The 26,268-nt window shown below is 34.6% G+C and overlaps 1 protein-coding gene across 8 annotated transcripts in view; it reads right to left on the reverse strand.

Annotated features, from left to right (window-relative positions):
- C2H14orf39 (chromosome 2 C14orf39 homolog) overlaps positions 1-21,164 on the reverse strand; it is a 38,375-nt gene extending 17,211 nt beyond the window's left edge. Inside the window, exons 1-14 of one of the 8 annotated variants that reach the window (XM_074290282.1) lie at positions 20,919-21,161; positions 18,235-18,388; positions 15,448-15,501; positions 15,292-15,348; positions 13,370-13,496; positions 11,780-11,869; positions 8,479-8,666; positions 8,355-8,397; positions 7,069-7,174; positions 5,690-5,781; positions 4,847-4,983; positions 2,138-2,214; positions 494-570; positions 350-408 (exon numbers count right to left, since the gene is read on the reverse strand). In XM_074290282.1, coding sequence (XP_074146383.1) covers positions 350-408; positions 494-570; positions 2,138-2,214; positions 4,847-4,983; positions 5,690-5,781; positions 7,069-7,174; positions 8,355-8,397; positions 8,479-8,666; positions 11,780-11,869; positions 13,370-13,496; positions 15,292-15,348; positions 15,448-15,501; positions 18,235-18,271 — 1,144 coding nt within the window. In that variant the 5' untranslated portion in view covers positions 18,272-18,388; positions 20,919-21,161. Of the gene's footprint in view, positions 1-349; positions 409-493; positions 571-2,137; positions 2,215-4,846; positions 4,984-5,689; positions 5,782-7,068; positions 7,175-8,354; positions 8,398-8,478; positions 8,667-11,569; positions 11,682-11,779; positions 11,870-13,369; positions 13,497-15,291; positions 15,349-15,447; positions 15,670-18,234; positions 18,389-20,238; positions 20,362-20,562; positions 20,632-20,869 lie in introns of those variants that run through there. The other 7 variants (XM_074290286.1, XM_074290283.1, XM_074290284.1 and 4 more) reach the window with 7 other exon arrangements.
- Between the last annotated feature and the right edge of the window lie 5,104 nt (positions 21,165-26,268).

The raw sequence follows: 26,268 nt of genomic DNA on the forward strand, positions 1-26,268 counted from the left end.
AGGAAGATATAAACTATACAGGCTAGTGAAAAGCTATCATTGTTACCTTTTATTTTACTGAACTAGTTTTTAATAACTGTGGAAGCTCAATTAAATAGAGGGCCTAAAAGTCAAATGTGCCTTCCTGTACATAAAAATAAAAAATAAATTGGGATATGGCAGAAAAAAAATAAATTTATGAGTAAAATAATAATTGAAAAAATATTATAATACAAATAGCATTTCTTCATCTTATCCTATAAAATATACAATAAATGAAATACTTTTAAAAGCTATTATATTTGCATAAGGTAAAATCTAAAAATAACTTGTCCCCATTAATTCATAGGAAAATATGAATAGCAAATACCTGTATTTCCTTTATCAAAAGTTTGCTTATAGTTTGATTGTTTCTCAAAACACGATAATCTAAAATGTACAAATATAAACTTGTTATTTACTGAGTTATTGTTCATTTCAAAAATAAAATCATTTTCTAATTCTAGAAAATTACCTGAATTGCATCAAGTTTTGTGTACTTTTATGAGCTGAAACTTGAGAATATTTATTCATCCCAGAGACATCAAATTCCTGCACAAAATAAATACAATATTTGAAGTGGCTATAGCAGACTGTTACTTGGAAATCTGACTTGTCTTTCCTTTTGATTTGGCATTGCTACTGGAATACTCTTTAGTTTAGTAAGGATCAACATACTTTGTGTGCTAAATATTAATCACTGTCCATGCCACTGCTGCTATCTCATTTGTCTAAAGAACTTCCAGCAAAAGTATTTTCTATGCCCTCAGAAATTGTAAAAATCAATCAACAACTATTCTTTCTTTGATACCAATTCCTGAGATGGATATCTCACTCTGGGCAAAATGCTGGGACTTAAAATCTATTGTGCCTCTTGATATTGCATTCAACTGTAACACATACAATTTAACAATGCATCTAAACAAAGAAAAGTAAACAACCTTTCAAGAAACAAGTATAAGCCCTTTATTTCTGGGAGAAACCATCAGGCTCACTTTCTCTTGGAAGACAGGAAAGGAAATGAAAGAAGGGGCTCATGAATTAATGCCTTCTTATGCAACTCAGTCAAATTTCGTTTTATTTGCAATTGGGGTTAACTGACTTACCCAGGGTCACACACAGGAAGTGTTAAGTGTCTAAGATGAATTTGAACTCAGGTCTTCCTGACTTCAGGACTGTTGCTATATCCACTGTGCTATCTAGCTGCCCCCCAAATCAACCAAATTTCAACAATACAAGATCTGGTCACAAGTCCCAAGAAAAAGAAAAGATAAGATTATGAATCAAAGAGGCAGAAGAAAACTGGAAGATTTCTGCCTACAACTAATAGATCCATACTTGTCTCCTCAGAAATACTTGTAGGAGGCAAGGCCAAGATGTGCAACAATTCCTTCCCAAATACTGTCTCTTGCAAAAGTAACAGTAGTATATCTGACATTTACTGACACATATCATAGGAATCAAAATAAATACTATTTAGTACTTAATTATAAATACTATACTATAAATGCTTATTTAATACTACTTAGTACTTAACAGAAAAAGGATGATTAATCTAATGATTAATCTCAGATTACTATTACAAAGAATAATCATTAATAAATGAGAGATCTGAAGAATATGTCATCTTGCCTATGAAGGAACTAGGGATATTTAAAATGGAAAAAACTTGGGGATACATGATTTGTTGTTCTTGTTTAGTCACTTTTCAGTTGTGTCTAACTCATCTCTGGTGGTTTTCTTAGTAATGATATTAAAGTAGTTTTCCATTTTCTTTGTCAAGATTATTTTACAAATGAGGAAACTGAGACAAACAAAATTAAATGATTTGCCCAGGATCGCATAGCTTGTAAATCTAGGCCAGATTTTAACTCAGGAAGAGGAGTCTTTCTAATTCCAAACTTGGACTCTTCACTATGCCACCTAGCTACCTTACCCTGAGTTAGTGATATATATATATATATATATATATATATGGATGTATGGATGTATGTATGAAAATTGGCATGCCAAGTTTGAACTATACAACACAAATTCAAAAATGCCCTTTTTCATATTAATATTATCATTTTTAAACCAATACTTAATTCTTACTCTCTTTATAAAAAAGAATAGATACCTGTATTGTCTTTCTTTGTGGTCTGAAGTCAATCCTGGCAAGTATTGAATGACTTGATGAACCTTCTTCTTTTTTATCTAGGTTATAAATAATTAAATTAAAAATTAAAATTATTTCCAAAAGTTCATATAGCTTATGCTATGGGGTTCAACTAAGCTTGTGACTCAATAAAAAATAAATCAGTTTTACATATAACAATGAATTAAAAGTGATATATCCTATAAATTGTTTTTAAAAATGTTATATAATAAGTGGGCTCTGAGGTACAATTTTTTTTTTTGAGGCTGGGGTTAAGTGGCTTGCCTAGTGTCACACAGCTAGGAAGTGTTAAGTATCTGAGATCAAATTTGAACTCAGGTCCTCCGGAATTCAAGGCTGGTGCTCTATCCACTGTACCACCTAGCTGCCCCTCTGAGGTACAATTAGGCAAGCCTTTATTCTAAGCTCAGCTAGGCTCAGGGTATAGACCTGTAATTTCACTGCTACAGGGAATTGCCAGATAATGAAACATCCTCTGCCAAGCATCTCTTTGCAACTCAAAGTCTTAGAATAGAGGGGTATTAACCTGAGGTCAGTGAACTTATAATTTTTTTTTAATATTTTGATAACTTTATATCACCATTGTTAGTTTTCTTTATAATCCTATGGATTTTATCTTGTGCATTTAAAATTTAAGAAGGGACTTATACCCTTCAGTGATTTGTCAAAAAGGTCCATGACACAGAAAAATTAAGAGACCTGTCTTAGAGAACTATGGCTATAGCATCAATTAAAAAGGTAAAGGATTTATCTAATCTCAACCTATATGAAGCAGAAACAAGATAAAAATTGAGAACTTTCTGGCTTCTGGGTCAGTTTACCATATATGACATGCCATACTTTCTCTATAGTAGTTATCTTTGTTATGAATCCAGTAAATCTGATTACAGTTCCTGGTGAAATATAAACAAGCTGACAAAAGTTTAGTTTACAAGCCGTGTAAGACACAGTGAGGAAAACTGATGTCTCTACTAAAAGGTATAGCAATGACATGGGTTAGATGATCTGCAGACCCATTACAAGAAGCCAGTCTAAAAAGTATTAAGAGCCAAATCCCTAGCAGCCCAGAAAAGTGCAATTCTGCTTTCCAATTTAATTCAATTCAATAACCACTTAATAAGTGCCTATTATAGGCAAAAACATTGTGATAATGTACTGGAAATGTTGCAGTTCAGTTTTTTTTTCAAACATATCTGACCCCATTTGTAATTTTCTTGGAAAAGATACAGGAATGGTTTGTCATTTCCTTATCCAGTTGATTAAGGCAAAATGGGTTAAGTGACTTGCCCAGCGTCACTTAGCTGGTAAATGGGGCCAGATTTAACCTCAGGAAGGTTTTTTCCTGACTCCAAAAACACTATCCACCATGGCATCTAGCAATCCCTAACTGCACAAAGATAAAAATACAGTTCCTGCCCCTGAATTGCTGACACTCTCTAAAATTTTTCTATAGTTTGAAATTTGATCATACAACTTCCAAAAGAGAAAAAAATTACTTCTAATGAATATAAAGATTTCTTCTTGGAAATCCTGGCAATTGTTGAACCAGAGTAGTTTCTGTCTATGATTTTATTAGTATCCTTCAGAAATAGACAGAGGTGTTTCACCTCTCAAGATTGTCTAAGATGACGGGAAAAGATAATAATGAATGTCAGAGGGGAAATGAGAAAACTGGGACACTAATACATTGTTGGTGGAGTTGTGAATTGATCCAGTTTGGAGAGCAATTTGGAACTTTGCCCAAAGGACCATAAAACTGTAAATATAAAACATACCCTTTGATAGTGTCTCTACTGGGCCTGTATCCCATAAAGATTAAAGAGGGTAAATGACTTACACGTACAAAATATTTTGGTGGCAAGGAACTGGAAATTGACTGGATGTCCTTCTGTAGTGGAATGGCTGATTAAGTTATAATATATGAATATAACAGAATATTATTGCTCTATAACAAAGGATGAGCAGGCTGATTTCAGAGAAGCATGGGAAGACTTTCATGACCTGATGTTGAGTGAAGTGAGCAGAACCAAGAGACCATTATACACAGTAAAACAGAATTATTTAATGATCCACTGTGATGGACTTGGTTCCTTTCAACAATGAGGTGATTCAGACCAATTCCAATAGACTTGTGATGGAAAATGGCATCCACATTCAGAGAGAACAATGGAAACTGAATGCAGATCAAAGCATATAGTATTTTCACTTTTTTGTGGTGGTTGTTTGGCTTTTTTTCACTTTCTCATGGTTTTTTTCTCCCTTTTCTTCTGATTTTTCTTGTACAGCATGATGAATATGGAAATATGTTTAGAAGAATTACATATGTTTAACCTATATTGGATTGCTTGCTGTCTTGGGAAGAATGGAAAGGAGGAAGGAGGGAGAAAAATTTGTAACACAAGATTTTGCAAAATTAAAAACTATCTTTGCATTTATTTGAAAAAATAAAATACTATTTAAAAAAGAGAAACAAATATAAAGGTGCTTAAAACAGGAGGCTTATTTTCTTTTTTACTTTCAAGAAAGAGCAAAGAAACAATTTCCTCAGCCTAGAGGACAAAAATAAGCTCAATGTATTTAAGTGAAACTTATCAAAAGGGTTTCTTATTCCATTTCAGTTAAAAGGAAGAGAAGAAAAATAAGAAATTGACTTGTAAATATAAATTTTACCTGTTCCTCCTAGTTCTGAGAAACGTCTATCATTCCTTACAGGTCTTACTAAGTTCTGATAATTATAAGGAAGAAAAAGTTGACTATTTCGAGGATTCTCATTTAATACATGAAAATTTCCATGTTCTTCAAAAATTCTAAATAGAAAAGTCAAAATATTAAAAATCAGTTAAAAAAGATTTAAAATAGAATCAGAAATATCTATTAGCTATGGCATCAGAGAAACTGGGTATAAAATCCAATTTTCCTACACTATGTGATATTGGTAAATCAAAATGCTTTCAAATAAAATTTAGACACACATATCTACATTATATTTCTTTTATTTACCTGTGAATATTTTACTCCCATTTTAACTTTACAATCTACCTAATTCTTCCCCTCTATCTGACAAAACAATACACACTAATGGATATAGGAAAGCCCTACAAAGGTGTGAAGGAACATTCAACTTTCAAGCTGTAAGGCCTGCAAAATCATTTGGTAAGGCAACCCCGGGCAATGATAAATTTAAAGCTACAACAACCTCTCACTGCTTGAGTTCTCTAAGCTGATAATTTTATATGACCCATGAATAATGTCATAAATATCTACATGACCCTTGGCAGAAAAAAGGTTCCTCACTCTTGCCCTAGATAAAGAAAATCCTTCTTCCATCACAGATCAGCCTCTTCTCCCCAAGAGCACTGAGGTCACATAATCAGTATGTGAGAAGGGAAACAAACTTCCTGTTTCTAAGGTTGAGTTTCTATTCACTCAAACACTCTGCTGCACAATACAGGGCATTGTATAATTTTACAATCAGAATATTTTATTCACATAAAATAAAATAAAATAATTTACCTCCCTTTAAATTCTTTTGTTTTTTCTAATTCTTTATTTTTTTCTTCTAGGACTTCTGGAAGGTTGTTAGCTTCAGAAATTCTTTCAATCTCCTAAAGATTATAAAACCCAACATCATTAAAATAATTATTTCTGGAAAATTCTGAACCTAAATCAAATCTGCAGCAACTAATAAGCATTCAAATTCTGCATATAACCATATTATTATTTTATCCACTTCTACTCTATAGAAGTTGTCAAAAACTGAATCTAAATTGGGAAATTGAAAAAGTTTCCCATAGCTTTTGAAAAACTGCTACATTAACTTTCCTATAAATAGAAGATTAGAAACAAAAGACTTGGTTTCTCCCATTTGTTTAAAAGAAAATTGCAGGCAGGTAGTGTATACTTTTAATCCTAGCTACTGGCAAAGTTGAGCCTAATGGATCTCTTTAGCTTGGGAGTTCTGAGCTTCAGTAGGTTAAGCTGATAGGAAGTCCATGCTAAATCTGGCATCAATATGGTGAACTCCCAAGAGTGGGGGTCACTAGATTGCCTGAAGAAAGAGGAGTTATCCTAGGTCATAAACATAGCAGGTCAAAGCTCATATGTTGCTCAGAATAATAACTACCCCATGATTGACCCTTGAATATCCAGCTTGGGGGAGATAGGGAAACAGAAAGAAAGGAAGAAAAAGAGAGAATGAGAGAGAAAGAGATGGAGAGAGCAAGAGAGAGGGAGAGGGAGGGAGAGGGAAGGGGGACAGAGAGGGAGAAGGAGAGGGCGGAGGAGGAGGGAGAGGAAGAGAAACTATTAACTACACAGAATGTGTGTGTGTGTGTGTGTGTGTGTGTGTGTGTGTGTGTGTGTATAATTTGCAAAAACAAGTCCATTTGAACTAGCCTATAAGAAAATTTAAATAATGCTTTTACCGCATGTTCAAAAAAAAAACAACAAAGGCTTAAAAATAATATAATGTTCAAAAAAATCTTAATTGCGACAATACTTTTTTTTTGAGGCATTTGGGGTTAAGTAATTTGTCCCGGGTCATACACTCTTCCTAGTTAAGGATCTGAGGCCACATTTGAACTCAGATCCTCCTGAGTTCAGGGCTGATGCTATATCCACTGCATTACCACAACAATAATTTTTAAATTTAATTTTTTAAAGTGACATCATTTCTGATTTCAATAAAGAGATTTATTCTAAATTTAATAGCTTTTAAGCCTTGTATCAAATGTATCTTCATTTTAGCCTATTTTATAATGGACCATTTAAAAATATAATAAAAATATAGATTTTAATTTATATATTTATTTATGCAGTTCTATATTTCTACATACTTATATATATTTAATTCTAAATTAGTTGACATTAAATATTTGCATCACAATAAGTACCTGATTTCTTTCCATTTCTTCTGTTTCTTCCTTCATTTTAGATGCTTTGTGGATCAAAGTTGAAGCACATTTAAGGAACTCTTGAGTTTTAATTCTCAAATGAACACTTTTGTGTTAAGGAGTCAGCATTATAGGAGAACATTTACATCTATAATTTAGATGTAATTTTACATAACCAATTTTATATTAAGATTATTTGTGAAAATTTAACATTTTACAGTTACAAAAACATTTAATTAAGCCTTTAATTGATGTATCATAATTTTGTAAAGAATATTATTCTGGTATATTGAAGTTCAGCACTTAACCTCATTGCGGAACCATAATTCCTTAAGGGTTGGCATTATTTTTCTGATATATATTGCTGCCGCTACTATATTATTCACTTTAACATCTTATCAAGTTAATTTCAGTCACTTTTATATTAAGACAACTAATGGGAAAATATACAAGATCCTACTAACTACTATTCATAGACTATAAAAGGCATTTTTTAGAGTAAAATATCACCTTAAAAGTTCTTCTTTATCAAGCTATTTGCCATGTATATGTTCAGATTAGATAAGATTCATACAACAACAGAAATCATTTTGCTTTTTGATTCTGTAATTGTCATTATCAAGGCATAAAACAAGAATAATTATCTTCAAAGGTGTTTATTACCTTCATCATTTTATAACTGTCATAGAGATTGCACAGTATCCCAATCAAGAAAAATTTTCTATAGATGGTGAAGTGTTAAGAGTTCAACTCAACATTCCAGTGGATGAAGAATGCTTATGATATGCAAACAATCGATTGAGTTGATACACACACACACACCCCTTTGCTGGTTGCTGGTATATATACCTTGGACTATTCTTGCCAATTAAGAGTTTGGACCAATTGGGAGACACATAAAAAAGCAAGGAGTGAGGGGGGATAGAACTTCAACTACTTTAAAAAGCAATCAATATAACTGAAGTCTTTCTCTCAATATGACTAAACATATAAGAAACTATGTCACTGGAAGGCTTATAGACGATATCATTTTATGTTTTCTTGAGTTTGCTTCTCCTAAATATATACATACACACATATGTAAATATGCACACACATTTATGCATATATACCCATACTAAAATATATATGTATCTATCTGAGAGCTAATGAAATAATTAATTTGAAAAATTCTATCTATTCATTGTTAATGGAGTAATAATTATTTATGGTCCTAAGTGGAACATTAAACATCAAAATTCAGAAATAACTATATAATTAAAAATTAGAAATGCAATTTTGGATACATTTGTAATGCCCATTGAGAAAGTGATTTGAAAGGAACAGGCACTGAAAAACAAAGTTATATTTAATATTAAGTCACAGAAATTTTTGTAAAGACAATTTATTAATAATAAAGCTATTTTGAACCTGAAAGTTCCAGAAGAATAGTTTCCTTAATTGCATATTGCTCATTACATGTTAATATTCGGTTTTTTATTTCTTCCATTTGTGTTTTATCCTTATTATATTTTTGAGCAAGAGGAGCTTCTGAATACTGTAGCTGGTAATGCTTCAAGACATCTTTACACTGTCTCATTTGATCATGATACAATTTTCTGTTAAAACAAGATAGTGGGAATTAATAAATAATATTAAAGACACATACATGAATAAACTGGTAAATAATTAAGTATGTTATTCAATTAAAACAAATATATTTTAATTATGTTCCTCTGTACCAGATATAATCTCATATCACTTTGGAAGCATTATTGAATTATCTATAAATTTATACTTTTAAAATATCAGCAAGATGAACTCTCACTACACACACACACACACACACACACTTACAATCTCTTCTCTATTATTAATGATGCCAAATCCCAGTTCCAAGAGTTTGCCAGCCTCTCTCCTTCAGCTACTGTGCTGACTGACCTCATCTACTCAGAGGTGATCTAGACCTCAGATCATATTTATTCTTCCTTCCCACAAGGCATATTTTAGACAACATATATAGGCATATAAAACCTCACAAGCAGCACATTCTTTATACTGACAATACAAACAATCCAAAAGAGGAAGAAAAGGAGGTTGCCAAGAGAGACCAATCTGGCTATACAGGCCATCCCAAAGTCTTAAGCATAGTTTTAAGTTTCAGCAGCTTTTAGTACAAAAGACTGTACTAAGTCTTTTGAGGCAGTGCTTATAGTCAGAGATAGTTAACAAGCATTTATCAAGCACTTACTATGTGCCAATAAACACTGGAGACACAAAGAAAAGTCAAAAGCAGCTTCTGGTTCTCAAGAAGTATACATTTCAATAGTGTAAACAACATGTAAATAATTAGGTACATACAAGATATATACTTAGAAGATGAACAGAGCAAATCACTGTTACTAGATTGTGGAGTGTATGGAGAAGAATAAGATATTAAAAGTCTGGAAAGATACAAAAGGACCAGAGTATGAGGAACTTTAAATGACAGGATTTTTTATTTGATTCCAGAGGTAATAAGGAGCCACTAAGCCACTAAGCAAGAGGAGATTCAGACTTCCCTCTACTTAGAAAAATCATAGCCCAGAGGCTATTAAAATTAGAGTGGGAGAGACTTGGAAGCAGGGAGACTAAACAAAGCTACTGCAGTAGAGCAGATGATGAGACATAGGTGAGACTGTGGTTCTATGACCTGAGAGAAGGTAACATACATACATGGGAGGTGATATAAAGGTAAAAATGTCAAGATTTGGTAATAGATTGTATATGTAGAATGACAAGTCCATAACTCCAAGGCTGGGGTGACTGAAATGATAATGGCATCTCAAAAGGAACTTATTTTATAACTTGGAACTTAAAAAGATGTGCAAAATATGAAAATATGGACAAATAATTGAGAAAAGATTATTCACAAAAAGAGGCAGTCTTATAAATTTTTAAGATGTTAAGTTCTAAAGCTCAGAACAAATTGAGCTGACAATGAAAACCAAAGATAACCAAAAAAAATTTAAAGATATATTAGGGGAAATAAAAATGTTGAAGAAGGGATAGCACCATTGCCCTGGATACATGGGATTACAATGAACAAGAAAACAGAACTACTCTGTGTTATCTTCTAAGAAAAACAGTTTTTGGACTGGAAAAAGAAAAAAAAGCATAATTTTGGTCTGATCCCTCATTGAGAATCCTAGAAATTACAGTTTCTCTCTGCTCTGGGAGGGAGTGGACAATCTATCAAGGAGTATGAGATGTAGAAAAGGAAAAAAAGCTTCTCAATTACTATGCAGAAGAGAAAGAAGAAAAAGGATACAGATGAAGCAGCCAGACAGAGAAATAAAGCTAAAGAAATGGTGTTGAGAGTGTCCTAGCTTTACTAAAGAGCTAGCATCTTTTTCCACTGGGCAAAGATGGGACTTCTGTGATCAAATCATGGTACATTCCTGAGAGTGAATTTGCCCTCTGCCAAAAATTCAGACTTTGTTTTCCCCTCCCATTCTAACCAAAAGCACAAATGTTTAAATTCAGAGTTTTCATTAATTAGAAAGCTGTTTCATTTGCTATAGTATTTTAAGGTTACTTTCCCTATATAATAATAAAATCAACCTTTAATTGCTTTTGACTTGTGTATATCATTAATTACAAACAGAAAATAATGGAAGATACCAATGATTGCTTTGGTTTACATAGAATTTAATCCAGAACCAAAGAACTGTACCTTTCTGTCCAGAAGCGTTAGAGGCATCTCTAATTTGGGTCCTAACCTTAAGACTTGATTAATAACCTGCATTAGTCAGATACCCAGAGTAAAAGAAACATTAATCTAGCCTTGGTACTCATACCTCTGCCCCTCTAATTAGAGGATAGGGCCATGAACTCCAAACTCCATGTAAGGAGGAGGCTCCAGACAACTATCTCCTAATTTTCCATCTGGCTGCCTTCTCATGGGATTTTTCTTAACTTGCCCATCATGCCTCTGCCAAAGTACCTCCCTGGGCCTATCCCTTCCCTACCATTTCTCAAGTTAAAGACGTAGTCAAAGCATTTTTGCTACAATGACTGCTCCTAGGAAAAAGTTCCTAAACAAGGGCCTATTTATGCATATAATAGGTTGCATGGTATCTGGCAACATGGAAATTGAAATATATTGGCACATAAAGAATCCCAAAGAGCAGTAAGGATTCCCAAGATGACTATGGAAAACATTCCTGGCTCACTTGACATGGAAAGAGTCCACTTTGCTTTCTGGATCTGTGGACTAATTCAAATATATTAAGATCTGTGAATTAAAAGAGATGCCTGTGGTTTGAAAACTGCATGCCTGTATTTATACACACTCATGACTCCTCTTATGACAATGTATATGTGCTCATATTCCATCTAAATGTCCCATATTTTCATGTATATTTGGCTTTGCTCCAAGGACATGTGTACAAAAACCCTAAGGAGACTTTGGGTACAGAGATCCCAACAGTGATGCCAGATGTCATTTTCCTCTCACACTTACACAGCTTTTGTAGCATACCTTTTGGAGAACATTGATCCACAGCCTCAGGATTCAGTTGCTGAACAACAGAAGCAAAATAATTCACAAAGAAGTACTAATACACTTTTCAAAATTTCCATAGCACAAAATATTTTCATTTCAGCCAGAATTCTTACAACTTTCTATTTCTTATTATTAACAATTAACAATTCTTTTAGTTTACTGATTTGGATTGGAATTGTACAGTACTTGTCTCTTTCAGTGGTTTCCTGGTCATTCTGAAATTGTTCCTCCAAAAAAAGTTCATGTTTATGAAGAATATCATATGTTGGCATCCAGCTGTGGAACAATTTTATGTTCATTAAAAGTGAGTTGATAGTAACAAAGCTAAGTTTTTAAAAATAGATGTGCCCAACTAAAGGTGTCAATTTTCTTGTCCTTATGAATACTTTTATAATTTCACAGAGTTAAACCATCTGTGGGCTTAAATAAAAGATAATTTCCCATTCCCTGTCTATGCATCCATACACAAATGTGGTTTTTTAAAGAATATTTCCTTTCATATGCAAATTAATTTAGAAATGTGGATGGAAAGAGGCAAATATGAAGAGGGCGGTTTATAGAAAACATTGCTATGCTATTTCCTGCTCCAACATGTCTTGGCTCCTTTATAATAGCCAAAAACTAGTTTTTCTTTGTCACCATAATATCTGAGATATTAACATTTCTTTTGGGATAGCTACTTCAGAGAAGTGAGTAGAAAGCGAAGAGAGGTTTTTCTATACTATTGAATCTTAGAAAGGCTTGCTGCACCTTCTTGCACTAAAAGGAGTAAATTAAACCTAGTATCTGTTCCAGACAACTAAAGAGTGAAATGACTACAAACTTAACCAGAAAATCTTTTTTTTTTTTTAAGATGGCTTAAGGGAAAGTGGGGAGGAAACTAATATGAAAATCTCAAAATGATATTATCTTATAGTAGTTTCCATTTTAAGTATTTTAAGATAGATTCTACCCATTATCTATTGCCTATTATATCATCTCACTGCCACATCATAGTGTCCTAATTCTACCTTTCTGTCTTTTTCCTATGTTAATATGCAGATCTTCTTCCATTTTCCCAATATTCCTTACATAAGCCTTGCAAAATACTGCCCATTATTTTTTTTTACTATGGGACATTTAACCTATAGTGACCTATAGTCATAATAAAACATTGAATATTTGTTAAGAAATAATTTTATTTTCAAACACAGGATATGACAAAAATTCTACAGTGAGTTGCAAATAATAGACACTCAATATTTTGACATAAAAATGGGTGTCAGTAAAATGAAGCAAGTCAAAAGTCTTGTACTGACAATCTGGTTACCTGACAAAATGCATAGAAATATTTTAGCCTAAAAGAATTAATTACTGGATCCAAAAATTAAATGTTGAAGGAATTTTAAATTTCTTGAATATTTGTTTGGAAAAACTATTGCATTTAAATAGCATTCTCTTCATTAACAAATATCCTGAAAATGAATAGAGGCAGAAATTATTTCTAATATTTTACTCAAAAATACTCTTGTATCACCTAAATTATCTCAAATTTGGGAACAATAGGGTTTCATTTAGTGGGATCTGAATTAATGAACTATTGCTGTACATTTTTTTAAATTGGTAAATAACTTTTAAAGTTTATACTTGATCAATTATTGCATTTTTCAAGGTAGAATATTTTCTTATGCCCCTAAAACTTCCAGAGACAAACTTTTAGCTGTTATCCTTATTTAGAAATCTTAAATAAAAAGAATTAATAGCAAATATAAAATTTTATCTTTATCAAGTACTTACTTGGTACAGTTTTCCTTCATGTATTTGTTATGCTTACAGCAATGAGCAATTTCATTATCAATTGAGTTTATTTTGTCACGTAGAGAAAAAATACTCTTCTTTTTTTCCTTTATATTTTTATAGAATACTGAAAATAGAATAAACATATTTTACTTAAATACACTTATAAGAGAACCAAAATAAACTTATGTGCTAACTGATCCATATTTTTAAAAAGTCTTATTATAATGTAGCAGTCCTTTTTGTAGTGGCAAGGAACTGGAAACTGAGTGGATATCTATCAGTTGGGGAATGGGTGAATAAATTATGGTGTATGGATGTGATGAAATATTATTGTTTTATGAGAAATGATAAGCAAGCTGATTTCAGAGAAGCCTGGAAAGACTTACATGAATTGATGTTGAGTGAAGTGAGCAGAACCAAGAGAATACACAGTAACAATATTATCTGATGATCAACTGTGATAGACTTGGCTCTTTCCAACAATGGGATGATTCAGACTAATTTCAATAGACTTGTGATGGAAAGTACCATTTGCATTCAGGCAATGGAAAATGAATGCAAATAAAAGCATAGAATTTTTTCTTTTTGTGTTGTGTGATTGCTTTTTTTCTTTCTAGTGTTTTTTTTTCCATTTTGACCTGATTTTTCTTGTGCAACATAATGAATATGGAAGTATGTTTAGAAAAATTGCACATATTTAACCTATAGCAGATTGCTTGCTGTCTTGGGGTAGAAAGATAGAGGGGATAAAAAAATTTGGAATACAAGGTTTTGCAAAAGTGAATGTTGAAAACTTTTTTGCATGTATTTGGAAAAATAAAATAAATAAAAAATAACTTTCATATAAATTGGAAAACAAAAAATATTTAATGACATTGAAATTTAAGGCATTCAAGGGTGATGCACAATTTCTATTAATCACTTCTAAATTCAGAAAAAAAAATGGGATGATTCTGAATCATCCCATTGTTGGAAAGAGCCAAGTCTATCACAGTTGATCATACAAACCATTAAAACATATAGCTATCATCCATGAAGTTCTTACTCATTCTAAATAAAGTAATGTAAATGAAAATATTAAAATCCAAACCAAATTATTAATAATCCGCAATTTAAGACTGGGAAAAGCAAAAAAATTTATGTTCTTTTTGAAGAATCAAGTTTTTTTTTCCTTTTTTCAGGCTTTAATCATCATTTAAAATTTTATTTTTATTGATTAATCTTTTGATTTTACATCATCTTCATTTTAAAATATATCACTACTTCTTCTTTTACCCAGCAAGCCATAACTTATAATAAAGATTTAGTAGAGAAAAAAAGCAATTTGGCAAAATCAGTGAATTCACTATTCCATACTTATATTATTATACTCTGTTCACTGAAAAGAGGGAAGGGATGTGCATTTTTTTCATCTCTTGTCTTAAACTAAGCTAGTCTTCTTAGTCCACGCATAATACTCACTCAATTATATTACTGCCTAGTCTTCCCATTTATAAAATTATTTTCAGGACTGTTTTATTGGAAATGTGGTATTTTTCAATTTTGACAGTCCTTTAAAACAAATCTGATGACTGAAAAAAAAGCATCAGAGTGCAGTAGAAAGAAAACCAGTCTTGGAGTCTTCGATGCAAACACAGAAGTTATAAGATCAACCTCTCAGTGACCCAAATCAATTCTAAAAGACTAATGGCAATTTGCATTGGTGGAGGGAGTTTCTACACTAAAAATTCCTTTATCAATGAACCATAGATCTAGAGAAAAAAAGGAAAATGTAAAAAGCATTCTCTCATCAAAAAATGGCTTCATTTGAAAGGCAGTCATGTTTTATCTCCTTCAGTATAGTACTGAACATCATAATGATATACAAGAACTTAAGTATTAACACAAATAAAAAGCATGTATCATGTAAAACTACTTACAAGTAATCTGTTGCTTTGCCTCTTCCTTTGCATTTGAATCTTGCTCAGACTGGAAAACTAAAACAGACAATTTTTTTGGTTCACTTCATTGGTAAAATATATTAAAGAGTTAAAAAAAGGGCCACCATTATTTTTTACTTTTACATTGTAACTTACCCAGTTCTAGCAAAAGTTTGTCTAAAGCGATAAACAGGTCATTCATTTTGGATACTTTGAGGGGGAAAAAAAGGGGAGAAAATCCATTATCAACAATTATAAAAGAATTTTCTGAAAGTAATATGAAAAACATATATCCCTATACTCTTAAGTTTTTTTAAGTTACTACTTCTCCCTATCTCTGAACAACAAAATAAACTATTTCTAAAAGAACAAGTTTTGAAATTATTAAGAAATATAAGAAGCCTCGAGTAGAGACTATTTTAACAGTTCAATCAACTAACAAGTATCTATGTACAAGACTATGTATTAGGTCCTGGGAATACAAAGACAAAAACCAGTGTCTGACTCAAGGAAAATTTATAATCTATCAGGAATAACCATATACACACAATAAATAAATACAAGCATCAATATGTAGGTGGGGAGAAATCAGACTTCATGTCGTAAATTGCACTTGAGCTGCACATAAGCTAGGGATTCTCTGAAGCAGAAATGAAGGGAAAAAGCATTCCAAGTAGATAACCTGTACAAAAGTTCAGCAAGGGTAGAAAGAATGTCATAAATGGAGAACAGAAACTAGGCTAATTTGAATGGATTATAGAGTGTGTGAAGAGGAATAAATATGTCTCGAGTTCAAAATGTTAAATAACAAACAGAAGTGCTTTTGTACTTTATCCTATAGGCAAAAAGGACTCTGGAGTGTCTGACATAAAACTGAAATGGTCAGACCTATTTTTCAGATATAACTTTGGCAGCTGGACTGCTTACAGAATTAGTATTATACTCATCCAGGTCAAAAGCTGAGGTAAAGACACCAAATAGGAGGTTATTGCAATAGTCCAGGTGAAAGATAATGGTCAGGTGAGTTGGAAGAGATGTTGTACAGATAAAATACACAATACTTAATAACTGATTTGATGGATCAGGTGATCCAAAAGTGCCAAGTGTTAAAGATGACTATAAGGTCATGAAATAGGGTAAATGGAAGGATAATAGTGCCCTCAATAAAAGTAGGAAGGTAAGGAAAAAATAATTTTAGAAATTAAAGCTATGTTACTTTGGACATACTGAGTTCAAGTGCACAGTGGAACATATAGTGTGAAATGTCCAATTGTCTAGAGCTCAAGAGAAGAAACAAGAGCTGGTACACAAAACTAGGAGAAATCTGTATAGAAATGATAACTGAAATAATATAATTCAAAAGTATAGAGAAAAACAGAGTCCAGGAAAGGCCTTGAGTTTCATCCACAACCAATAGATAATCCAGAAAAGGAGAATGAGTAGTGGCACATAGGAATCAGAAAGAACAATGTCTCTCTGTCTCTCCCTCCTCCCTCCCTCCCTCCCTCCCTCCCTCTCCCTCTCTCTCTCTCTCTCTCTCTCTCTCTCTCTCTCTCTCTCTCTCTCTCTCTCTCTCTCTCTCTCTCTCTCTCTCTCTCACACACACACACACACACACACAAGCAAATATCTAGAAGAAAAAAAAATAGCAATACTGTCAAATGCTGCAGTCAAGCCAAGGATAAGCCTTGTGAAAAAGTCATTGGATTTGACAACTAAGAGATCATTTGTAACTTTGGAGAAAGAAGCTTTAATCAAATAATGAACTCAGAAGCGCAGATGGTAAAAAAGCAGAAAAGAGAGAGGAGAGAAAGTAGGAATGGACAAGTTTTTGTTGTTTTTTTTTTAATCTGTGAAATTAAAAAAAAAAGATATAGGAAGATAGCTTGAGTGTATGGTAGGGGTCAAATGAAGGTTTTTTAAGCATAGCCTAGAGACTTTCATCTATTCTCTATAGATGAAAAACAAAATATTTTATGTAGTTAATTATTTATATGTTGTCTTCTCATCAGAATGTAATTGCCTTGAATGAAGGGATTGTTTTTTGCGGTTCTTTACATCTTAGCATAATTATTGGCAATTCATCAGGGTTTGCTGATTGACTGATTAGGAGATAGTTAAGCTACATACTGTAAAAAAAATTATCAAGTAGAGCTCAGACACTAGCTGTATGACTCTGGACAAATCATGTAATCTCTCAGCCTCAGTTTCTTCATTTGTAAGATTAGTGTGAAGATCAATGAGACAGCAGACAAAGTTTTTACAAAGTTTAAAACATCATATAAATGCCAGGCATTATCATTATTATTGATGAAATAGACATTTATGGGAAGATCAAAGAAGGGCAAAGGAAAAAGAGAGAGAGAGAGAGAGAGAGAGAGAGAGAGAGAGAGAGAGAGAGAGAGAGAGAGAGAGAGAGAGAGAGAGAGAGAGAGAGACAAGGAGTACTGAGAATAGGTAATGATTCAGAGGACAAATCTGTTCTAGGAGATAAGAGGAGATAAGATTAAAGGTACAAATGGAGAGGAGGTCTTGACAAGGGGAAGCACCACTTTTTCATCAGAGACTGAAATAAAAAAGAAGAGAATGGAAAATGAAGCCATGGGGTTTTGAGATATGGAAGGAAATTAATGAGAATGGCCTCATGGGAATCGTGGTCGACCCTTGAGGAGACGAGGCATACACCGTATTTCATTGAATAAAGCACTGCAATAAATTCAAGAGTCATAGCACTTTGAGCTTGAAGTCCAGCTTGGACACACCTTCAGTGGCCTCAGGTGAGTAACAATCTCTCTGGGCCTCAGTTTCCTAATTTGTAAATAGGGGATGAACTAGATGATCTGAGCTATCTTCCAGATCTAAATCTGTGATCCTAAGAAATCTGGAGCAATAGTTGAAAGGAATGTAAATGAATGAATTACAGAGAGTAAATAAAAGAATAACCTTGCAATAGGGAGGGCCCAGTTGAGACTATTAGCATGGCTACATGCTTGTAAAGCTTGTGTGCTTCTTCCACATTTAGTAGTAATCTGTAGTAGTAAAGGAGTCTTAAAGTAGGGACGATCCATAAAAGATGTTGGACAAGGGTACAAGCAATCTGAAAGAATAATGCAGTATAAAGTTAAACTGGTTAACTAATTGATGAAGATAAGGAAGGGAAGGAAAGTGAAGCCGGGTTTCAAAGAACTGTTGTAATGATGTTAACAACTAATAAACCCTGAAGGGGACAGTCAAGGTCCTGAGCCTTTCAGCTTTTAGTCCAGTGCTCCACAGCCTGATCCTAGGCTGTGGAGATTACAGCACTGTAGCAAACAAGATAGCCATATCTACCCAGCTGTTACAAAGCCCTGACATTGTCAAATGATTCAGCTGAGGTTTTTTGTTTTTATCAGTGGAAATGACAGAAGAAGTATTTCCATCTGCTTTGCTGCTATACTCTAAGGACCTTGGAGCCTTTCCATATTTCTTGCAGCTAGGGACTTTTATCTTTTCTATTTGTATACTCAGAGTTTTGTATAGTGTTTTGCCTATGGTGTCAAATATACACATTTTTCATTCATTCAGTTCATTCTTTCCTTCTTCAGACCATTGGCCCTGTCCTGCCTTCTTTGAAACCACAGAGATTCGTTGTTTTTTATGAAACCAGTTTAAAGTACCTGCCTACTTTACTTAACCTGACAATAAAATCACTGATTCTACAAGAAACAAAAATCCTCTTATACTAACATTTACTGATCTGAGTAAATACATATAGTCCATGTATATGATAGATCAATTTTATATGTGTGTGTGCCTTTCCCAGTCCTTCTTGATCCTAGTCCTTCCTTTTCTTAATGATTCCTCTGTTCCACAGATAGCTTGGGGCGTATATGTGTGTGCATTTGTGCGCTGTCTCCCTCCCACGAGACTACAAGTTCCTTAAGGGCAAGAACTGTCTTTTGCCTCTTTTTTGTATCCCCAGTTCTTAGTCCAGCGTATTATGTACAAGGACACACAAACACACCTACAAGCTGTACATGTATATACATACATATAGCCTAACTTAAGATTTCATTAGTGTATGAATTAAGGAAAATGACTCTGCACACAAATCAACAACTCTTGAGTAACTAATCCTAAAGAAGTGACCAGGGCCTTAGGCTCCAAATGATTGCCCAAGATCATTTAGCCTGAATGTATCAAAGGCAGGGCTGCAGTCTAAGATCAAGTGTGTGTGTGTGTGTGTGTGTGTGTGTGTGTGTGTGTGTGTGTGTGTGTGTGTGAGAGTGTGTGTGTGTGTAGGGGCCGCTGGGTGGCGCAGTGGATAGAGCATCAGCCTTGAATTCAGGAGGAGCTGAGTTCAAATATGATCTCAGACACTTAGCACGTCCTAGCTGTGTGACCCTGGGCAAGTCACTTAACCCCAGCCTCAGAAAAAAAAAAAAAAAAAAAAAAAAAAAAAGCGTGTGTCAGAGAGACAGAGACAGAGACCAAGAGTCAAAGAGAGAGACACAGAGACAGAGAGAGAGCCTGAGACCCAACCTTCCAACCAGGCCGGGGTGGGCGGGGCGTCCTGTAACGCACAGCTGTCTGCAGAATGGATTTCCACAGCTAAGTGTCAGAGTGGATAAAGTCCAGGGTCTGGCATCCAAAAGACTTGAACTCAAAAAAAAAAAAAAAAAAAATGCTCCATCTACTGGAGAGCTTTGTATTAAAATATCAAACTATTTATTATTTAGTTATGTCTGATTCTTCTCCAGCCCAGTTGAGCCAGCAAAAATTAAATTAACCATCCCCTCCCCCCAATATATTTATTATGTACCTAGAGCCAATTAGGTACCACAGTAGGGGTCTAGAACTCGAGTTCACAAAGCTATCTCCTGCCCCCTGTAGCCGGGTGAACCTGAGAACTTCGTTGAGCCTTGTCTGCCTCTTCGTCCGTAAAACGGGGGTAATAACAGTACTTACCTCTCAGGGACTCTGCAAGGAGCAAACGCGATAGTATTTGCAAAGCGCTCAACCCAGTCCCTGGCTCATGGTGGATGCCGCATAAACTTGTAACTTTATTATTAGCCTCGTTATCTTGGCATTCTTATAGGTAACGAAGCAAAAACACACCACAGCATCTAGTGCTCACTCCCTTTTAAAAGGAAGCTTATTCCAGTCTCTCTCTGTAAATTAATTCCCATTTATGCCATACACGGCTTGCTTTGTGTATGTCTGCACGTTGTCTCGCGCCTGAGGGCGGAGCTTGTCTGTCTCCTTCTGTAACCCCCGTGTTTAGCACAGTACCTGGCCCGGAGATATTCCTCGAAGGCACTTTGACCCCACAGCAAGACCCTTCCCAAGAGACATCCAAGCATGTAGCCCAACCCCGCCTTGCAGCCCCGCCAGATTTCTCCTCCCCTCCCCCCTTCTCTCGGGTTTTGGTGGCTCCCCTCCCCCTCCTACCACCATTTCTTTCTCCTTTCCTAGCACCAGCCCCCCAGGCCCGCCTCGGGCGTACTCTCGCAATGAAAGCCTGCAGGCCCCCTAAAGGCCGCCCTTTCAGGGGCTCCCCGCTCCAGTTCCCTCCCCCTCTGCCTCTCCCCCGCCTCACCGCTCCCCAGGCTGTGAGGGCCTGAAACCCCTCAAATAGATGAAGAAACCTTTCCTGCAGAAGCCTCGGTCTCCAATGAAATCACTTGGGACAATTAGGGCCCACGTCCCGGAACTTCAGGATTGCCTCCGGGGTGGTTCTGGAAGCAGGAGCATGCGCAACTCTCACAGCCCGAGGGGCTTGCCCCACCGCCTCCAACGGCCCCCTCCAAACATCCTAGCTTTCTGGGTTCAGGGCTGGGTTGGAAAGCGCAGGCCTTCAGGGGGCTCACGTGGGTGCTCACGAGATGTACAGTGGCGACCTTTAGGAGGGGCGAGAAAGAGCCTTCTGCAGCAGTTTGTTGAAGCCTGATTGGACGATGAGTCAAGTCCACCGATTGGCTAGTACTTTTTGAGGATCTACATACAACTTAGCACACTTCTTTCCAATGCTTCTTGACTCACTGATTGATACAAGTTCAAGGAATAAAACAAAATCAACTTTTTTTTTTTTTTAATTAAAGCTTTTTATTTTCACAACATATGCATGGATAATTTTTCAATATTGACCCTTGCAAAACCTTGTGTTCCAATTTCCCCCCTTCCTTCCCCCCTCTCCTCTAAATGGCAAGTAATCCAATATATGTTAAACATGGTAAAAATATATGTTAAATTCAATACGCGTATATATACATATATATATATATACACAATTATCTTGCTGCACAAGAAAAATCAGATCAAAAGGAAAAAATGAGAAAGAAAACAAAATGCAAGCAAACAACATCAAAAAGAATGAAAATACTATGTTGTGATCCACACTCAGTCCCCACAGTCCTCTCTCTGGATGCAGATGTCTCTCTCCATCAAAAGATCATGGAACTGGCCTGAATCACCTCATTTTTGAAAAGAGCCACATCCATCAGAAGTGATCATCACATAATCTTGAAAAACCAAATTTTTCCTTTTAAAATTCTGCAATTAACTGTATTATGCATACTCTAGGGTAGGGGATCTAGCAAGCAAATACCTTTTAATGCATGAGATTTAAAGCCAGAAGAGACCTTAGAGAAGATTCCTTTTTCAAAAAAAGAAATTGAAGTTTGACTTGGGCAAGTTCAGAGAAAGCAAAGAGCAGAAGATTGAAACAAACCTAGGCTTCTGCCTCCAAATCTGCTCTTGATTCTGCACTATTATAATTAATTTTTAAAAAAATATTTTCTGCTCTAAATCACTATTGATTGGAGAAATGCGAGTAAGAAAATTCTGAGGTATTACCTCACACCTCTCAGATTGGCTAAGATAACAGAAAAAGGTAATGTTGAATGTTGGGGAGAATGTGGGAAAACTGGGACACTGATACATTGTTGGTGGAGTTGTGAACTGACCATCCATTCTGGAGAGCAGTCTGGAACTATGCCCAAAAAGTTATCAAAATGTGCACACCCTTAGATCCAGCAGTGCTTCTACTGGGCTTATATAACAAAGAGATCTTAAAGAAGGGAAAGGGACCTCTATGTGCAAGAATGTTTGTGGCAGCCCTTTTTATTGTGAATTGAAAACTGAGGGGATGCCCATCACTTGGGGGATGGTTTAATAAGTTATGGTATATGAATGTTATGGAATATTATTGCTCTGTAAGAAATGACCAGCAGGATGATTTCAGAGAGGCCTGGAGAGACTTATATGAACTGATGCTGAGTGAAATGAATAGAACTTAGAGAACATTGTACAGAGCAATAACAAGATTTTATGATAATCAACTCTGATACAAGTGGCTCTTTTCAATTAGAAATGATTCAAGCCAATTCCAATAAACTCGTGATGGGAAGAGCCATCTGCATCCAGAAAGATGACTATGGGAATTGAATATGGATCACAACATAGTATTTTCAGATTTTTGTTGTTGTGTCCTTGCTTTTTTTCTCTCTCATTTTCCCCCTTTTAATCTGATTTTTCTTGGGCAGCATGATAAATGGAAATACATATAGAAGAATTGCACATGTTTAACATATATTGGATTACTTGCTATCTATGGGAGGGAAGGGAGAAAACTTTGGACCACAAGATTTTGCAAGGGTGAATGGTGAAAACCATGTTTGCATGTATTTTGAAAATAAAAAGCTATTATTTAAAATGTATTTTCATGGCATGCAAACAACTTTGAAAATATAGGTGTCTGGGTTGTATTTTGCTTTTGGTTGTTATTAGTGAATGTGTGTATATATATATATGTATATATATATATACATATAAATGTATATATATATATATATATATATACATATTTCTTATATTAAACCCTAAAAGAATCAAAATTCACAGTTGTAAAAAAATGAAGAAACATTTTAAGAAATGTTCTTTGCCATGATGATGATGATGATGATAACAATAGGTTGAAGCATCTTTTTAAAAGTATGTTTCAGTCGATCAGTGATATGTAAAATCAACTCATCAAATACTATACACCCCCAGATATTTTATACATTGGACTGTGTCTGTAAAGTTTAGGAAATGGTCTTGTGATGTCCAATTTTCTCCCTTTCCCCACACCTTCCCCTAGATGACAAATAGTCCATGTATTCTTTTTTTTTTTTTTTTTTTTTTTGACGCTGGGGTTAAGTGACTTGCCCAGGGTCACACAGCTAGGAAGTGTTAAGTGTTTGAGACCAGATATTTGAACTCGGGTCCTCCTGAATTCATGGCTGGTGCTCTATCCACTGCGTCACCTAACTGCGCCAGTCCATGTATTCTTCATGTTAAAGTAAAATTTGTTTCAATCAGTCCATGTAATCCGTCTGTTCTCCATTTTACTTTACATGTGTAAAATCAAAATTAGTAAAAAAAAAAAAAAAAAAAAAACCATCACCTCCAAGAGTCTTTCTTGCTTAAGTAATCATTCATTTATCCTATGTATTTTTATGCTTCACATTCTAAATTAATGCAACACTGAATTTAATTTTTTAATGTCTTATTTTATTTTTTTCTTAATTACATGAAAAAGCAATTTTTAACATTCAGATTTTTTCTCCTTTTTTCATCATTTTTAAGTTTTAAATTTCCTCACTTCCTCCTCTCTCTCCTCCTTGACAAGGAAAGAACATTAGTATAGATTATATATGTGCAATCTATTATTTCCATATTATCTGTGCTGCAAAAGAAAACACAGACCAGAATATCAGTTCTTTCTTTGGGGATAGACAGCATTTTTCATCATAATTCCTTCCCAATTGTCTTGGATCATTGTATTTCTGAGATTAGCTGAATATCATTGTACAGTATTGCTGTTACTGCATACAATGTCCTCCTAGTTCTGTTCACTTTATTGCATTAGTTCTTATAAGTCTTCCCATATTTTTCTGAAAACATCCTGCTAGTCATTGCTTTTGGTACAATAGATTTTTATCACAATCATATACCACAACTTTTTCAGCTATTTCCCACTTGAGGGAGCATCCCTTCAGTATCCAATTCTGCCATAACAAAAAGAGCTGCTATAGACTGTTGGGTCAAAGGGTATGCACCATTTTATAGCTCTTTGGCTATAGATACAAATTGCTATCCAGAATGGTTAGAATAGTTCAAAACACCAAGAGTATATTAGTGTTTCAATTTTTCCAATATTTGGTTTTTTTTTTTCTGTCACATTAGCCAATCTGATAAGTGTGAGGTAGTACCTCAGAGTTGTTTTAATTTGCATTCCTCTAATCAATAGTGATTTTTTTTCCTGTAGCTATAAAAAAGTTTTGATTTATTATTCTAAAATTGCCTGTTCATTTCTTTTGACCATTTATAAATTGTTGTCCATCCATTATTTTCAAAGATGACCAATGCCATCAATGAATTTTATCTTGACTTGTTTGTGAATTGGATTTAAGTAAGGCAAAATTGCAAAAAGTCATCAGCCTAACTCTTTCTTTCTGAATCAAGCCCAGAGGTAAGACAAAAATCAAGATGACTGGTGATGGCCCAGGATGCAGTGAATGACCTTGGCATCTTTTATGTCTGACCAATCTCTAAGCACTCCACAGCACCCACTTTAGCCACCTTCCTGGCCATTGGAACAAATTGTTTGAATCCTGTCATTCTACCAGGGAAATCTTCACTTGCTTAAAGTAGACATCCCCCTAACTCACCAATGGTTTGAGGCCTATGGCTTATCCTCAACCTCATTTAGTCTGTCTGCTCAGATAGTTTTGCCAAAGTGTGGTTGTTGAACATGCTATAACTTCTTAGAGTGTTCCTGCCTCAGTTTCCCTAATTGTCCTGCCTTAGTTTCCCTAATTGTCCTGCCTCAGGGGATTAGATCTAGGAATCTACACACCTCCTTCCTCTCTCTCCTAGAATGATCCTGCTTCTCCCACTCCACCCTCTCATCTCTCTCTTTTCCTTCTTTGTCCATACCCACCTATAGAGCCAGCACAGAATAGTTGGGGAGGGTCATTCTCCAAGCATATGTTAATAGAGAATTGTCCAATTGGTAATTAGCCTTAAGTGCTCGGTTATCTCAGTTAAGTGCATCTGCTCAGTTCTAGCCCTTTATACAAGAGAATCTATAAATGAGCTGGAAATGCAAATCACTCCCATAGTTTTGCCAAAAAATGAGACCACAGTCAGACACAACTAAAATGGCTAACAACAAAATCTACTTATCAACTGGTGAATGACTCATTGAATTTGTATTTTTGATTAACACAAAAAGTGAAAATATAAGTATTATGAGAGATTTTTGAAAAGTACTATTCACTCTGAATTTGGCAAATTAATTAACTTTAGATTCACTGACATTTATTTATTTTTGAGTTTTTTATAGATAAATGCAAAAAATGAAAAAGACAGGTGGAGCAAACACAGCAAGTTAGAGTTCTACATTATTATAATCATTGCTCAAGAAAATTTGAGATAAGAGCTAACTTACTGAAACAGATATCGTTTTCTGAATATTGATGAAATACAAAAAAATCATCTTGTGAAGAATTAAAAAATAAATATTTTGTTTGCATTTAAATTCAGTCACTCCTTGAAAAGAAAGGGAAAAATAATTTTGTTGGTTTTCAAACTTTTAAAAATTATTTACTTACTATCTCCAAAGCACATGCTCCAGAAAAAATTCTGAAGCAGCAGCAGCAGAAGAAGAAGAAGAAGGAGGAGGAGGAGGAGGAGAAGAAGAAGAAGAAGAAAGAAGAAGAAGAAGAAGAAGAAGAAGAAGAAGAAGAAGAAGAAGAAGAAGAAGAAGAAGAAGAAGAAGAAGAAGAAGAAGAAGAAGAAGAAGAAGAAGAAGAAGAAGAAGAAGAAAGGAAGAAGGAAGAAGAAGAAGAAGAAGAAGAAGAAGAAGAAGAAGAAGAAGAAGAAGAAGAAGAAGAAGAAGAAGAAAGAAAGAAAGAAAGAAAGAAAGAAAGAAAGAAAGAAAGAAAGAAAGAA

Source organism: Sminthopsis crassicaudata, chromosome 2, assembly GCF_048593235.1.
Source record: "Sminthopsis crassicaudata isolate SCR6 chromosome 2, ASM4859323v1, whole genome shotgun sequence".
Lineage (NCBI taxonomy): Eukaryota > Metazoa > Chordata > Mammalia > Dasyuromorphia > Dasyuridae > Sminthopsis > Sminthopsis crassicaudata.